We start from the raw sequence: 16,254 nt of genomic DNA on the forward strand, positions 1-16,254 counted from the left end.
CCTAAATTTACCGGCACAACCTCTGTGTTTAAAAACTATATATTCATACGACAATATTGAATTCGTGAGTTTGATCCATTTACCAATTGTGGGTGGCCTGACGTCCATCCATCTCATCGCTATGACTTTCCGCGCCATGAATAGAGACTCTCTCAGGAAAATTCTGTGATAATGCGACCAAGATTCCTCATCAAGAAGGCCCAGGAGGCAAATTTTTGGTGTACAAGGTACGGTTATACCCAACATTTGGGTCAGATGGTCTACCACAGCTTGCCAAAAATCTAGGATGACAGGGCAATTCCATATCATATGCCAAAAATCCGACCTCTCGTGCCTGCATCTATGGCGTCTGAGGGATATCTGCCCATCCTGAACATCCTGACTGGAGTAAGATAGCTTTGATGTAAAATAAAAAGCTGGGTCAGCCTATTGTTAACGGCCGGTGATACATAGAGATGAGAGGACAGAGCATCAGACCATTCTTCTTCATCTAAATTGCCTAAGCATTGTCTCCACTTCTCCTCAGCTGGAGCAGGATTATATTTCAGTCTGGAATGTATCAGAAATGAGTACAGTGCCGAAATTAATCATCTAGGCCCCTGGGATTTAAATACTCCTATAAGAGGATAGTTAGAAAAGGGTAAGTTAGGTCCTGGGAACTGAGCATGGAATGCATGTCTAAGTTGTAAATAACGGTACATGGAACCCCTAGGAAGGTCATACCTATCTTGAAATTGCTGGAAGGAGAAAAACGCCCGGGCATCACACACATAACCCAACTTACAGACACCTAATCGTATCCAGAATCGTGGTTCTCAATTTTTCAGAAAAGTGAGAGAGACATGGGTGGTACCATATGGGAGTCTCTAACATTGTATCACTGTACCGTGTCAGCTTCTTAATCGCCTCCCACACCTGGTGAGCTAACTTATGCAGTGGCAATAGTTTAACCGGGCCAATGTGTCCCCCCTCAAGAATAGGCCAAAGGTGTTTTAACTCTAGAAAATGTGCTAAATGTTGCTCCCTATTGGGGAGGAGTCCAGCTTCTGCCCATTTATGAAGATATCGTACCTGGCGAGCCAGATAGTATAAGTATATATCAGGTAAAGACATACCCCCAGAGTGTTTAGGCCTCTGTAGTGTTAGTAGGCTAACTTTTGATCTAGCTGCCCCCCAGATAAAGGAAGGGAATAGTGAGTGAAGCTGCCGAAAGAAACTCATGGGGACGGGAGCGAATGGTAGGATTACCATTTTGATAAGATTTATGCGTCCGGGGACTGCCAGAGGTAAAGTCGCCCATATCTTGAATTTTTGTTTAATATGATTCAATAAAGGAAAAACATTCCTCTGCAGGTCCTGCGAGTACTGTCGGCAGATCACTATACCCAGATATTTAAATTGAGCCACCACAGGGAGACCCTGTTCATTATCTGACCAACCCTCTGGGCACAACGGCATGAAGACTGACTTTGACCAGTTGATGTGTAGGCCTGAAAAACTCCCAAAAGTATTAATAAGTGATATAGCTAGCGGTAGAGTGTCCTTGGGTGATGACATAAAAAGGACCGTATCGTCAGCATATAAGCCAACCCTGTCTTCTCTATCCCTAATCACTACCCCCTTATACCTTGGGTGCCGTCTCAGCTTTAACGCCATGGGCTCTATAGCAAGGGCAAATAGTAGGGGCGACAGGGGGCAGCCCTGCCTTGTGCCCCTTGCTAGAGGAAAGTAGGAGGAAAAAATTCCATTCACCATTAAACGGGCTTTAGGAGATCGATATATAAGGGAAACCCATCTAATAAAGTTCGGTCCAAACCCAAACCGCCGGAGAATCTCCAGCAAGTACCCCCATTCAACGGAGTCGAAGGCATTGGCCGCATCCAGCGAGGCCAAGGCCCACTCCTCCCCCCCCCCCCCCCGCCCTCCCCACCTGCACAACGGCCTGCACCCTCCTGATATTTTCTGAAGTGGAACAGCCCGGAATGAATCCCGACTGGTCACTGTGGATCAATTCTGTGATATAATTATTCAATCTATTGGCCAACATTTTAGTTAGAATTTTGTAGTCTAGATTAAGAAGGGATATGGGTCTATAGGATCCGCACTCTAAGGGGTCTTTGTCGGGCTTCAATAAAACTATAATGGTAGCTTCATTTATAGAGTCAGGTAGACTACCGACCTCAAATGCGTAATTAAACATAGTCAACATAAGGGGAGATACCTGATCCAAATATGCCTTAAAGACCTCTATAGGAATTCCATCTGGGCCGGATGCCTTCCCTGCCTTTATATCTGCCACCGCATCCCTGAACTCCTCATCTGAAAAGGCAGCTTCTAAGCTGGATCTACTGTCTGGGGAAAGCTGAGGGAAGGAGATATCCTGCAAGTAAATGCTCAGTTCCTGGGGGCTATAGTTCACTCTGGACGAGTATAAATCCATATAGAAGGTAGTGAATTGTGTTGCTATAGCCTCATCAGATGTGTGTATAATCCCCTGGGAGTCACAAATCTTTAGGATAGCGGGAGAGGCTGAGTTCTGGTGTATAAGGTGGGCTAACAATTTGCTCGATTGATTACCGAGTTCGAAGAACGTTTGTTTGGTAAAGAATAACTTCCTATTGGCCTTTTCCTTTGGGTGTAACATATAGTGGCGCCCCGCCGCTAACCAAGCCTGTTTATTAACATCAGTAGGGTCATGTATAAACTGGGATTCCAACTGGGTACACTGCGTGGCTAATTCAACCTCTAATCGAGTGGATTCCCTTTTCAAATACGATATTGTAGATTGAACGCAACCTCTGAGGTATGCCTTGAATGTCTCCCATAAGATGTTTTTATTCACATGGAGGTCGTTAGCCTGAGTAAACTGAGATAGTTGGTCTGGTATTCTATCGTGTGGGCCTATTAGAGAGAGCCAGAAGGGGTGTATTCGGTGATTTCTGGCTCTGGGGGAGGATGATGTTCTAACGTGGAGCACTAAGGCCGAGTTGTCTGATACTCTTCTTTGCAGGTAGGTTATTCTAGTAGTGGCCGACACCAAAGGGGGGTTGCCCAGCGCATGATCAATTATAGACAAAGAGGATCTACCAGGGGAGTAACAGGAGTATGATCTCCCCGTGGGATGGTAATGCCTATATATATCAACCCAACCAAGTTCCGATATCAGAGCTCCAAGTGCTGAGGTGTGTGTACCCAATGGTTGATGAGTCGGTGCATGCCTATCCAGCAGAGGGTTGATTGTCATATTCAGGTCACCAATACATAACAATCTAGCTTGGGGATAGGTAGCGGCAAATATTGCTGCTTGATGTATTACATGCAGAGATGCCGGAGGAGGATTATAGATCCCTAAGATAACATAAGGGGTGCCATCAACATATGCAAAAACAAAGATATAACGGCCCTCTCTATCCCTCTTAACTGTTACAGGGTCCCATTTTAATGATTTATTAACTAATAGAGATACTCCTCTAGAATACGAGGTGTGATAAGAATGTTCAGCCCATTGAATCCATTGTCTCTTTAATCTATGAGAGGCCGGGTCTCCTGCAGACATATGATATGTGGGTTAGATCTGCGTATTTGTGAGAAAACCAGCATTCTTTTCCTAGGGGTACCCATGCCTCTAATGTTCCACGACATTATCGATATATGCGCCATTACCCTTTAAAGTCTAACATGATAAGCACTATCCCCCCCCCCCCCCCCCCGAGAAGCACAGACAACTGATAGGAAGGAAAGTAACATACTGACGTGATCTTGGACCGGGAAAAAAACATATATTATAGCGATCTGATGTACCAGTGCTAAATAACTGAACCGCCAAACTGTGGCGGTAGAACTAACACAACAGTAAACAGTAGAAATGAGAGAGATAGTGCTCTCTACTGCACTAACAGATATAACTGAAGTCATAGTACGGAGGGAGAATGCTGCTGCAACACACCAAGAACTGCACAGAAACAATCCAACAATGCATCCCCCCTTATATTCGTCCCCACCACCCCCTTGTTATAAACCTGCAGGTGCTGTGCGACTAGGTTGAGGCTTATAAGCAAGGTATCTCATACTAAATAATAACATCAGGAAATAGAGGAGCTTCACCGCCCCCTGCTGGTGTCATTGTAGAAAGACAGAGTCTATAAGCATTGGTAATAAAAACAGGTGCATATACAGGGGAGATTAACTAAACATAGTGTAATAAGAGAGAAAGCATCTTGTGGTGCTGCCCAAGAAAATGAACTTAGATGAACACAGAACTTGTCAACGTATGATACTATCCGGGCATACATTACCACCCGAAAAAGTCAGTCGTGACCTTGAATCAAGTACAGCCGCTTGTGTCACGCAGCCATGCACCCCGTATAGGTTATCATAGACGGGGAGAGCGCCTGTTCTGGCGGTAAAGCCATTCCTCCGCCTCTTGTGGAGTCCCAAAGAACAGTGCTCTATCCCCATCTACCACACGGAGGTGGGCAGGATAAGCCATAGAGTATGGGATATTCTTTTCCTTCAGCCTGCGTTTCACTGAGATATAGGTGGCGCGCCTCTTTTGAAGTTTGGCTGAAAAATCAGGAAAAATAGAAATTGGTGTGCCGTTGAACTTGATTTCAGGTAATCTTCTGGCGTAGCGCAAGACTAGGTCTCTATCAGTGCTGTTGAGAAGACGTGCCAAGAAGGGTCGGGGAGGTGCTCCTGGGGCCAGCGGTCTGGCAGGAACTCGGTGTGCGCGTTTCACCACGAAAGCCGCTGAAAAGGCAACGTCTGGCAGAAGCTCTCTCAGCCATTGTGTAGTAAAAGCAACCGGATCCTGTCCTTCTGCTCTCTCTGGTAGGCCCAGGATGCGCAGGTTGTTCCTCCTGAGGTGGTTTTCTAAATCGTCAGCTTTTTGGCACCATTTCTCTGCTTGTTTTTCAAGTGCTGTTATGGCCTCCGGGATCGGGTGTATTTGATCCTCCAGGCCTGACACTCTGTCTTCCATGTGACGCACCCTCTCCCTCAGCGCCTGCATATCTTGCCTGATAAGGCCCACATCTATTTTAACTTCTTCTATCTTTCCCGTCAGGGAAGATGTACTTGCCGCCAGGACCGAGGCCAGTTGGTGTGATACCACCTTCAGAGTAGGCTCAGGGACATCTTCTGTGTCCTGCTGTGACTGTGCCGATGCATGGCTGGGTTCCCCACCTCGCTGGTGCTGCTGCTGAGAGCCACAGGCGCCATCTTGGCTCTCCAGGCGGGCGTATTCCTTCAGCCACTCTGCGGCGGCAACCTGCGCCCTAGTCGGGCTCATCATGCGGGCGGCTGCTGGGGCCAGATATTCTGCCGGTAAGTGGCCGGTTTGGGGGCTCAGGATCAGCTCAGGATGATGTGTGTAGCGGTCGCCTAACGGAGCTGCGCTTACATGCGTCCGCTCTCTTCACCAGTCAGGCCACGCCCCCGCAGTACAGAAGTACTTCTGTGTAGTATAATTGCAATCAGGGAAGGCATCTTCTCTGACAAAAGGGGACAAAAAAAAAAGGTTTACCAGAAAGAAAAAAGTGGTTTAGAAAAATCACAACACTTCATGCCTACAAAGTGAAGAAAAAAAAAACATACATAATTGGTATTGCCACATTCATTGTGGTTTGTATTAAAAAATTATTAAAATTATAAAATTATTTGATGACCAGGCCAACTTACATTTTTGCACTTTCGTTTTTTCCTTCTCATGTTTTAAAGGCCATAGCACTTGCATTTTTTCACCTACGTAATCCCTTACTTTTTGCGACACCAATTGTACTTAGCATTGACAGATGTAATTTTTCCTTAAAATATGCAACGACTTATATAACTTTTATTTTACTTGACTGCTTTTAAAACCTTTTAAAAAAAACTAAATGTGTTTAAAATTGCTCTATTACGTTCCTTATAATGCTTTTATTTTATTTTTTTGCCTATGGGGCTGTAAGAGGTGTCTTTTTTGCACCATGATCTGCATTTTCTATTGTTAGCTTTCTTGAATATATGCTACTTCAGCACTAGGGGGATCCTGGGTAAGAAGGTTAACTACAGCACTAGGGGCATCCAAGTGGGGGGGGGATTAACTAGAGTACTGGAGACATGGGGCATCTACTTAATTGGGGGTGTGGTTTACCTACCGAGGGCATCTTCTTAATAGCTTTGTTTTACAACAACTGAACACCAACTACTAGTGGAAACAATCCTATAAGCAAATACAATGGTGCATACCCCTCAAGGTAGATCAATAGTAGAGATGAGCAAACCGGGTTCTGGTCGATCCGAACGATCGGCATTTGATTAGCGGGGGCCACCGCTAATCAAATGCCGAAAGTTCGGGTTCGGATCGACTTGAGCATGCTCGAGGTTCGCTCATCTCTAATCAATAGTCAAACTGAACACAAAGGGGGAGATTTATCAAAGGGTGTAAAATTTAGACTGGTGCAAACTGGCCACAGCAACCAATCACAGCTCAGCTTCCAAATCTGGTGAAAGGAAAGAGGAGCAGTGGCTGGTTGCTGTGGCCAGTTTGCACCAGTCTAAATTTTACACCCTTTGATAAGTCTCCCCCCAAAACTATAATAAACAATAATAATGAATGTACAGTATATTGCAAACTTGCTTTACATCACATTCCACTTTTGATTTTGAAAGCTATAATGACAGGTGCACTTTAAAGTCATTAGAGGCAAACACAGTGGGGCTGATTGCTAACGTATTCCCAGCAACAAATCGTTGTGTTTTTGTCCATTTTTGGTTTAGTGTTCTGACATAACTAAAGGTGTGCAATAAAACCCATAATTTGTGTCCAAAACCCACTAAATGGGCGTGTTATCAGTGTGTCCTTAAAAAACAGCACAATCGGCAGATTTATTAAAGGAGAATTCCGGGCAGAGACTTCAAAAGTGCCAGGGAGGGTAAGGATGAAAAAAATAACATGCACTTACCTCCAACGCTGGGGGCTGAATAACTTCGCTCCGGTGCTCCAGCCGCTTCATGGTTTAAGAGGGGACCTGGGATTTCAGACCCATCCCAGCTCCCATCATAACCCAGGAAGCAGCCAGGGTCCGAAGCATCAGTATATGGGCACCAGCACTGGCGCCGCAGAGGTTAATGCATGTAATTTTTTTTATTCTCCCCGGCACTTTTGAAAAAATATCCCTGCACGGACTTCTACTTTAAGCAAACCATCAATTTTTTGACGGGCTTTCTATTTTAAAAAATAACCACTTCTAGTGTGGCAAAATGGTCAGATTTTAGTTTTGTCTCTGTGAAAAAACGTTCAGGTTTGCATAGGGCATGCACCACCAAAGAGGAAGTCCCACAAACTGTTAAAACGGCAGAAAGGGGTGGGTGAGAAAAAAACCAAACAAGTGAACTCACCAGCCCCCGTGCCTCCGTTGCAAAGTTCAGGGGTCCCATTCATCGCTATCAGCTGTCATCCTTTGCAGGAAACCAGGTACGTTATGTAACCAGCTCCTGCAGCAGCATTGTTGTGGCCTAGCTGAACAGTGTCCCACCACATTGATTGGCTGGGCGAGCAATCACTCAGCCGGAGTCGTGACATTGTGTAGTGACCCGGTACCAAGTAAGGTACTGTAACTCTCTTAGGCTTACAGAAGTGGGATGAGGTGTCCGCTGTACCTAGCGTTTTTGCCACTGTACCTAGCGTTTTTGCCACTAAGTGTCACTACTGTGGTTCTGTGTAACTTATTTTATGCACAGCTGAAGTCTTCCAGGGGTTAACTGCTATGTGTCACTTACATACTCGCAGCGGGATACTTGCTGCGAGTATGTATTGTCGTAGGAACTAACAGGTAAGGGATCCGCAGCGGACCTAAAAGTATTCAGTATTAATGCTCTAAACTGCTGTTAGATAATTGTTAGATCAAGGAGACACATGTGATCTTTCATAGATCTGTCTGTGCTTCCAGGAAGCAGAAAACTGCTTTTATTCTCTGTTACGAGGAGTTAAGCTTTTCCAAGCTCCTGAATAGATGCAAGCTGTAATGCCTCCTTTCTTCCCCCTAAAGACTTGATTGACACCTGGAGTCCCAAGCAGGTTCTGGTATGCTGGTATGGTGGGGGATAGTAAGGAGCAGTTAGGCATGGTTCACACTGAGGAATTGGCGTGAAATTCCAAGTGGATTCTGCGTCAAAATGCATGCGGAATGCGCTTGAAATTCTGCTTGTAAAATATGAATATTTCTATTTTCCATTGTGTATAATGGGCTTTTCACTCATTCCCATCATGCCTGGACATGGCTGTGGTGTGCACATTCATGAGGGGGAGGGGAGGCCACACCTACTTGCAGACAGCCATGAGAAAATTTCTTTTCTTTTTTTTTTAGCGAAAGAACTGGAAATATCTCAGCAAACACACAAGCTATTAACACAATTTAGGCCTTTTTTTTAAATGGTAACATGTGGACTTTTTATTTGAGTAATTTCATATTTTAGCTACTCAAATTAGTTATGCTTTATAGATCCACTAGGGTTTATGAGAATAATGGCAGGTGCTCATTTATATTACACAACAAAATGCATTTTCTGCAGACATCTTATCCACGGTTTGCAATTCCAGCATCAGTTCATTCATTTTGTATGGCCACTTCATATGACACAACTGGTGGCAAGTGCATGTTAATTCTTTTAACTTTAGGAAGCCTCTTGTTCTTCTGGTTGTGATTTGGACTTCAAAGAATCAAGAAAAGTACAATTGTCCACACAGCTAACAATCTAGGTGACCGTCACATATATACTTAGCAGTTCTCTGAGTCATTTCTTTATATATACAATGGATGCCAATCAGCTACTGGCTGACGTAATGTCTGCATCATCAAATCCCAATGACTATCTTTGAACTGTGCCTTCTGGTTGCCCAGCGTAGTTTGCCCAATAAGCTTCTTTCCAGTGGACAACGTTTCATAGAGTGAGATAAGAATAAGGCAATGAGTTTTTCCTGGGTCAGGAAGACTAAATAGAAACGTCTCATTGAACACTGTCACTTTGGATTTTGCTCGTAGACTTGATTTCTGATGCTTTTGCTTGTGTTGATTACTGAATACATCTATTCTGGCATATACATCTGAAATGAAGAATGAAAAATATTACAAGGATATAAAAAAAAGTTGCATTTGTACACAATCACACATAAAATATTAGGACATGATATTATAATAGAAGGTTTTCTAAAGGGCTCATAATCACATGACTATTTGACAATATGTTCGGGTTATGAGTCAGCATCCTGTCATAAAAAGAATGTAGGTGTAAAGCGCAGCAATTGCATGTAGCAACTACATCCAATTCATTTCCCACACATACATTTACTTTGTGGTGCTCAATAGTACAGCAGACCTCACTTCTTTGCCCTATAAAGCAAACACATATATGGAGGAAATGTACAAAACGTAGTCACTTGTTCTAGCGGATCAATAAACAATGAATGGAGTGTTGATGCACATGCTGGTTCCACTGTTCTGTTCAGTCAGAGGAGTTAGGTCTGTTGGGAAGATCGCTGAGGACCCAAAGTTCATATGCCCAACGATGTAGATAACTCAAGTTTTTGGGTGCTGGAATACCCCTTTAAGCCCAGGAGATGCTTGTATAGATAAAAAAGTTTATGTGTAATTAGTTTTTTCCCCGTATATTATACTTTATTGTGTGTTCCTGCAATGTGAGCAAAAAACTAGATTTATACATTAAAAAGTATAGTTATTCTTTAGTTTGTAGTTTCCCACTTTTATACATCTTGGAAATCGTCTTCTTTGTAAATACATACCTCTATCCTTAATAATGCTGGAGGAACTTGTTTTGAACTTTAGTATCCCAACTTCTATTTTCTGTGCAGTAGGGAGACATTTCAGTGATATCAGCACCTCTCCAATAATGTCCTTCAAATGAAAAAACATATATATGATAGAACAATAGATGTTGTTTGAAGGTGTGGATTCATTTTGGCATCTGGTCTGGGGTCTTTATTAAGTGGTTTGGAATATAAACTTACTTATGGTCTGTGGGGTCAGGCTAAATGATCATTTAGTTATAAGGTCTAAATTTATTTGTGTTATTGGAGGCGTAATAAGACTTGAAAATCAAGGGGCCAAAAAACTGCATTTGCCTGGAGAAGCCAGAAGTAGTCACTGAATATATTTACCTTAATGAAGTATCTTATAGTAAATTCTTGTCGTTTTTTTTTAAATTCCTGACTATGGGGGAAATTTATTAAACATGGTGTAAAGTGAAACTGGCTCAGTTGCCCCTAGCAACCAATCAGATTCCATCATTCCATTCTTCGCAGACTCTTTGGAAAATGAAAGGTGGAATCTGATTGGTTGCTAGGCAACTCAGCCAGTTTTACTTTACACCATGTTTGATAAATCTCCCCCTGAGTCTATATATTACAGGGTGGTGCTGTGTAAGAGATCTAGGGTCTTCTTAATTTGCCTCCACCAGTGTTGCCAACAACCACCATATGGACCACCATATACCACATGTATTTTTCAATCTGGATGAAATGGGCAAGAAAAATAACCTAGTATCTATTTCAGTTTCCATAAAACGTCCATTTCCAAATGGTTTAAATGCTATAAAGAATGATTATTGATTAATAGTCTGTAAGCTCAGGCATGTGAGCAGGGCCCTCACTCCTCATGTATAGATAATTATATGCATATCTCTGTAATGTCTATTTTTGTCTATGTATGTACCCCCAGAATTGCAAAGTGCTGCGGAATCTGTTGGCGCTATACAAATAAAAATTATTATTATTATAAAAATTATTATTATGACTCACCTTTTATGTGGGACCAATTTATTTATTTTTTTTTTTGTTACATTGACCGGGCAGGCCGGATGATGCGGTGGGGGCAGGGCAGTGCTCTTAACAGGTAAGACACATACCTTCCTCCTCAGCATCCCGGGCACTATAGGGGGCTAACAGCAGGTTAGATTCATCTAACCTGCTGATAGTTCCCCTTTAAGAATGTGTAATAGTACTATGTTGAGTTTAGTGGAGTCATTCGTAATACTTAGGCTCCATCTACTGGTCAAAATAGGTAAATGCACATTCTGAGACTCAGGGGTAGTGTAGTCACCAGAAAGAGACACAAAAGAAGCGTACTTGACCAGAGCAGAAAAGTAAGAATGAATAATAACTAAATTAAAGACAACTTATATAAAGCAGTACTTCACCAGTATCACAGGGATCCCTGGGACCGCCCGACATGTGTTTCACACCTAAGTGCTTCATTTTTACTAAATATTTATGTGATCAATAAGCACTAATATACTCTTGACTTTTATTAATGAAGGTATTGCTATATGTTGAGTGGGTCTGTAAATTTACCACTAGCTAAACTAATGTTTTATTGTGTCTGAAGGTGAGATCTTTTTTTATTTTCTTAGCAGTGATGTGAAATGCCCACAGCATACTACAGAAGGCATATTCAAGAGTCACATATCTGCTTTACTGTGTTTCTTGCAGGATCCAGCGTCTTTGGAAACATCTAGAAGGTATCATCTTCATTGTCCACCAGAACTCTAACAACTATAAGCGTTGCCAACAATGGTTCGGTCGATGAATAACAAACATTATGATAGACATTAAGGGATATTCCACGGAGCAATAATCGCTCGGTGGAAAAGAGAAAACAATCAGCCGATGATCGTGTCATCGGCTGATCGTATATTTAGGCCCAAACCTAAAATCATTGGTCACCCACTCCGCATCGCTGCGTGGAATAGCGATGCGTGGCAGGCGACCGACGATTCAAGCAGCATACATTACCTGCAGGGTTTCTCCTCCGCTCCATCTTCATCCCGGTCCCACGCACAGCAGCAGCTTCGGTGACCAGTGATTGGCTGAGCAGTCTGACAGCTCAGTCAGACTGTTCCGGAGTTGATGCTGCGAGGGGGATCGGGATAAAGACGGAGCGGAGGAGAAGCCCTGCTAGGTAATGTATGCTGCAAGGGCTGCAAGGACATTGGTAACGATGTCCATGCAGCCCTCGCTAAAAGATCATCGGCCCGTGGAATAGGCCCAGTAAACAAGCGCCAATCTAGCAGATTGGCGCTTGTTAACATTATTGATAGGCCCAAGGAATAGGGCCCTTAGTATCACTAGGGATATGAAACTGTGCTGGGACCAGGGTTTGAGATTCCCTGCAGTTCCTAACGTTGCCATTGGAGGCAGCAGAAGGGATCATGTTGTCCCTCACTGCTGACAGTATAAATGTTAAAGAAAAAAAAAAACAATGGATGATCTCCTGGAGTTGCTGCCACTGATCCCAACTGGATAAGAAACAACCGGTAATGATATATAGGACAAAGAAGAAAAAAAAAAGAGGGATCTTGTATCAGGCACTACTCCAGAGAATAAATGTTTTCTTTTATTCTCTGGAGTAGTGCATACAAGATCCCTCTTTTTTTCTTCTTCTTCTTCTTCTTCTTTGTCCTTAAAAAAGATGTGTGAGGGTATTGTTTGGTATATTTTTTTCATAAACATATATTACTTTGCAATATAACTTAAATATATACTAAAGAAGTTTATGAAAGAAATATACAAAAAAAGTATTTTTTTATTCATCCGAGTACCCTTTTAAAGGGGTTATCCAGTGCTACAAAAACATGGCCACTTTCTTTCAGAGACAACACAACTCTTGTCTCCAGTTCAGGTGCGGTTTGCAATTAAGCTCCATTCACTTCAATTGAACTGAGCAGCAAAACCCTGCCCAAGCTGGAGACAAGAGCGGGGCTGTCTCTGGAAGTAAGTGGCCATGTTTTTGTAGTACTGGATAACCCCTTTAAGAGCACTTACGATAAAATGGGATAGTCACAATAAAGTTTGTACAAAGACTTCTAGCTTCTAACATTATTTGATTGATAGAATTCCCCTATTTTACAGGCTGCCAAGGAAGTTACTAACAGTTGGCAACTCTACCACCCACCTCTCTGGGAATAAATGTCCAGATCTGGACCTGCTTTTCATGAAGCATAAAAAGCCATTTGCAACTTATGACTTTTCACTGCTTCTGTATATACACACACACTAGGAAAGGCATAATAAAGATAAATGACATCAGTCATGCTTATGTACTTTAGTGGGATCAGAATCAGGTGGTGGATCATGAGAAGATAATCATGCTGTAAGACTGTAACCCTGCAAGATTCATTATGGGAACCTAGCAGTTAAGAAAAAATAAACGACACTCCAGAAGGTAGCACAATCCAAGGCTGGGTTCACACTACGTATATTTCAGTCAGTATTGTGGTCCTCATATTGCAACCAAAACCGGGAGTGGATTGAATACACAATGTTGAAATTGAGTGGATGGCCGTCATTTAATGGCAAATATTTGCTGTTATTTTAAAACAACAGCTGTTATATTGAAATAATGGCAGTTATTTACTGTTATATGGCGGCCATCCACTCAATTTCACCATTGTGTGAACAGAGCCTTTCTGTGTTTTTAATCCACTCCTGGTTTTGGTTGCAATATGAGGACCACAATACTGACTGAAATATACGTAGTGTGAACCCAGCCTTGGCAAATGTGTAAAAAAAAAAATCTGTTGCTGTTTTAAGATTATAACAGTGGTTTCCCAAAATACACCTTTTGTATAAATTTAGTTAGCAGATGATATTTATTTTCTTTGGCATGAGCAAGTTACTAGTTGAGCACCACCTACAGACATCATTTTTGCCTACACCATATCATTTATTGGACATAGTCATTCGCATATCTGGACTACATGTTTTTTTATAGGGTGGTGGATAGCAGTGACGGCTTTGCCCCCTCTGACCTTGAGTGTAAGGGCCCTATTACACGGAACGATAATCGGCCGAATTGGCCCGATTTGGCCGATTATCGCTCCGTGTAATAAATGCAACGATCAGCCGATGACAACGATCATCGGCTGATCGTTGATATAGGTTAGAACCTATTTTTGTCGGGCGCCGACCGTGCACCGCTGTGTATAATAGCGGTGCACGAGCGGCGACTAACGGCAACCACGGCGGTCCTGGCCTGTGATTGGCTGAGCGGCCTATCGGCCGATGTGAAGCTAGAGCGCGCGCGGGACCCCGGGAGAAGCGGACGGCAGGAGCAGCCCTGGAACGTGGATGGGTAATGTATGCCAGTTTAGCAAGGGCTGTAAGGACATCGGTAACGATGTCCTTGCAGCTCTTGCTAAACGATTATCGGGCTGTGTAATAGGCCCAGTAAACGAGCGACAATCTAGCAGATCGGCGCTCGTTTACAGGTATTATCGGGCCCTGCTCAGCCCATGTAATACCACCCTAAGACTTTTTTTCTTTGCTGCTTTGCAGATAATGAATACAGGGCATGCACAACCTGATGCTTGGATTCCTGTACTCTAGTCTGCTATCTTATAACTTGTCAAGATGGATATACCTCTTAAGGCTAAGTTCACACTACGTATTTTTTAATCACAATTTTTTTATCACAAGAACAGCCGTTGTTAGCAAATAAAATAAATGGCTATTCTTGTCATAAAATAATGAGCGTTATTGAAATCAATGCAAACAGCGGCCGTTGTTAGTGTATTAAATAACGGCCACTGACATTATTTGCGGCCATTGTTTGGAAACAGCGCCGCAAGTAACTGACAGTTCACACACTGTGTGGCTGTCATGATGGCCGTAGAATGCCTGGAAATCAATGGTTAATTGATTTTCAGACACACTCATACGGCGAACGGATTTCAATGATTTTAAAATAATGTTCTTCCACCTAATAATGCAGTATTGGTTGGATGAACCTGTAAAACAGGGGCCGTTGTCTGACACTGCCAACGACGGCTGTATCAAGCAACGGCCGTTGTTATACACTGTATGAACATGGCCTAAGGATGTGTACCATATTTTGGTCCAAATTATTGGTGTATATAAACTTCTCACATGAGCAAGTTTCACTAAATATAACATGCCATGTAAACTGTCATAGTTGTACATCATAGGACATGTTTGATAACTCTCCCCATTGTAGCTTTTAAGATCCGAAACTAGAAAAGAAAAATGTCTTACTTAATAGGCTAAATAGAAAGATAATATATTTAAAAAAGTATTTAATCAGTTGGACCATAGACAACTAAACAAGATGAAATGAAAGAACTAAAGTCTAAATTTACAAGTCTGCCACTTCTGGATAATGCACTGGCACAGCTGGCCACATGCAGCTCTCTTACAATCGAGCTCTGTTCTTATTCATATCTCTAGATAACAAGTATAAGAATCCAGGTTTAACCCAAGATCAAAAGTACAAAAAGTTATTCATTAATGTCTTGAAAGATTCAAGAGTCCTAGAGCTGCAACTTAAATGTCATTTCAGACCAGCAATAATAAAGGCTATGGGGGGCATTTATTAAGTCCGGCGTTTTTTACGCCGGACTTATAAATGCCCCCGCAGCTCCGGCACTACGGAGATTTATGTAGAGGCGGACTGCCTCTACATAAATCCCGTGCGCGCCGGTGCGCACCGCCGAAAACCTACGCCAGCTGAGGACTGGAGTAGGTTTTCGGCGTACATTTGGGCGGAACGGATGGTAAATCGCGCGGACTCTGAGTCCACGCCCTCCGTTCCGCCCACTACACGCCCCCTTTCCGCCCCCCTGGCGTACTCGGCGGAAAGTGCCGATTTGCAAATAGTTTATTTGTAGATTGGCCATTTGCGTATAAAAAAATACGCAAATCGGCACTTTCCACCGAAAATCATTCGTTCGACGGATGATACATGTGGCCCTATATGTTTAGTTCAGTGGGCCATTTCAAACATGAGCCCAAGCAGTTTGGCACTACATTCTTTTTCAATAAGCACAGATTACAAACATATATGTGTATTTTTTTGTTTGTTTACACAGCTGTGTTGAAAGCACTTAATGTGGATTTTCAAGACACAGGAGCAGGCATGAAATTTTCCCCCAGAACACCAATTTTCCCAAATAAAGGCTTCAGAAGTACATATATAATGGTAAAGGTTTCCAAGTTGGCATCCAAAGGTAGAATAATCTTCAAGGTTTATTTAGGAATCCAAACACATCAGTGCTACATTTCGACTGCAAAGGACCCATAAGACTCATAGGGGGTTGAAACGTAGAACTTATGTTTTTGGTTTCCTTTTCCATTATATATGTCTTTACGTTTTTAAAAAAAACTATAGGTGCATTTTAACCCCTTCCCGCAAATTCACATGTACGTACATCTGAAGTTGAGGCCCGTTAGCACAATTCCACGTA

The 16,254-nt window shown here is 42.7% G+C and overlaps 1 protein-coding gene across 4 annotated transcripts in view; it reads right to left on the reverse strand.

Annotated features, from left to right (window-relative positions):
* Positions 1-8,403: 8,403 nt before the first annotated feature.
* LOC138788039 (synaptotagmin-1-like) overlaps positions 8,404-16,254 on the reverse strand; it is a 55,927-nt gene continuing 48,076 nt past the window's right edge. For all 4 annotated transcript variants that reach the window (XM_069965495.1, XM_069965496.1, XM_069965497.1 and 1 more), the window contains exons 8-9: positions 9,782-9,893; positions 8,404-9,085 (exon numbers count right to left, since the gene is read on the reverse strand). In XM_069965495.1, coding sequence (XP_069821596.1) covers positions 8,784-9,085; positions 9,782-9,893 — 414 coding nt within the window. In that variant the 3' untranslated portion in view covers positions 8,404-8,783. The remainder of the gene's footprint in view (positions 9,086-9,781; positions 9,894-16,254) is intronic.

The sequence above is a fragment of the Dendropsophus ebraccatus genome, chromosome 4 (genome assembly GCF_027789765.1).
Source record: "Dendropsophus ebraccatus isolate aDenEbr1 chromosome 4, aDenEbr1.pat, whole genome shotgun sequence".
Lineage (NCBI taxonomy): Eukaryota > Metazoa > Chordata > Amphibia > Anura > Hylidae > Dendropsophus > Dendropsophus ebraccatus.